This window comes from Plasmodium gaboni, chromosome 14 (assembly GCF_001602025.1).
Source record: "Plasmodium gaboni strain SY75 chromosome 14, whole genome shotgun sequence".
NCBI classification, from domain to species: domain Eukaryota; phylum Apicomplexa; class Aconoidasida; order Haemosporida; family Plasmodiidae; genus Plasmodium; species Plasmodium gaboni.
The window spans coordinates 125,993-127,051 of record NC_031494.1 but is presented as its reverse complement, the minus strand read 5'-3'; the positions used below and the strand labels follow the sequence as shown (position 1 = coordinate 127,051).

The 1,059-nt window shown below is 19.0% G+C and overlaps 1 protein-coding gene across 1 annotated transcript in view; it reads right to left on the bottom strand.

Moving 5' to 3' along the window:
- Window positions 1-96: 96 nt before the first annotated feature.
- Window positions 97-1,059, bottom strand: part of PGSY75_1405500 (putative COBW domain-containing protein 1) — a gene marked incomplete at both ends in the record, with an annotated part of 1,590 nt that continues 627 nt past the window's right edge. The window contains one exon of the mRNA XM_018787761.1: window positions 97-1,059. This exon is cut by the window's right edge and continues 627 nt beyond it. Within this exon, the coding sequence (XP_018639133.1) occupies window positions 97-1,059 (963 nt within the window).

Below are 1,059 nucleotides of genomic sequence, written 5' to 3'. Positions count from 1 at the left end.
TATTAAAATATATTAAAATATATACAATATATATATTTTATTTTTGAAACGCACAAGATTCATATAATTTTTAAGACATGTAAGTCTTTATTAAAATTATTTGTATAAGCAATCATCAAGCTTCTTTTTTATATCTTGCATATTGATGTTTTTTCCTATAAATAAAAATCTGGATGTAAAAATATGCATATTATCCAAAATATTATTTATGTTATATTCATTATTTTCACTACAAGAAGAATCATCAGATATATAATTTTCGAGTTCTAAAAGATCATCACATGTTTTCTCTTCTTTGTCATAATTAATATGATCAATGTTAAACTGGTTGTGTCCATTTATATTATTAATATTATTAGAAAAAATGTTTATATCATTATTATTGTTGTTTATTTTGTCTTTTTCATTTATACCTTTTGTTAGATATTTTTGAAAAAATGTATGTATATCAGTCATAACATGATTAATTTCATATAAATCTCCTACACTTTGATAATAATAAATATTTAATTTGATTTTATGTTTATTGTTATAAATATCATCATTAAAAGCAACAAAAACTCCTTTACCACGATATATCTGTAATTTGCTATTCCATAAAAGGCTAGCTAATATATTATTAATTTTTTTATATGAAAAAATATTTTTATTCTTAAGTATTGTTATAATTTGTTTTAATATATTTTTATCTTTTTGTTTTATAAATTTATCTTTCATTTTATTTAATATATCACTTAATTGTATTAATGATGAAATGTCATGGTCAAAATGAAATGTCATATTATGAAAATCATTATAATGAAAAGATACAACATTTTGTACTTTTCTATTATTAATTATAATATTTTTTATATTTTTTTTTTCATAACATTTTAGGTTTGTTATATATTCTATAGGCACATTAGAATAGCTAGTTGGGAATACATTGCTAATGGGATTTATTTTATGAATAAAACTTTTTAGTTCGCTTATATTGCGTTCATTTAATTTATCTATTTTATTTAATATTATAACATCAGATACCATAATTTGTTCATATTCTGGAGTTTTTTCATTATG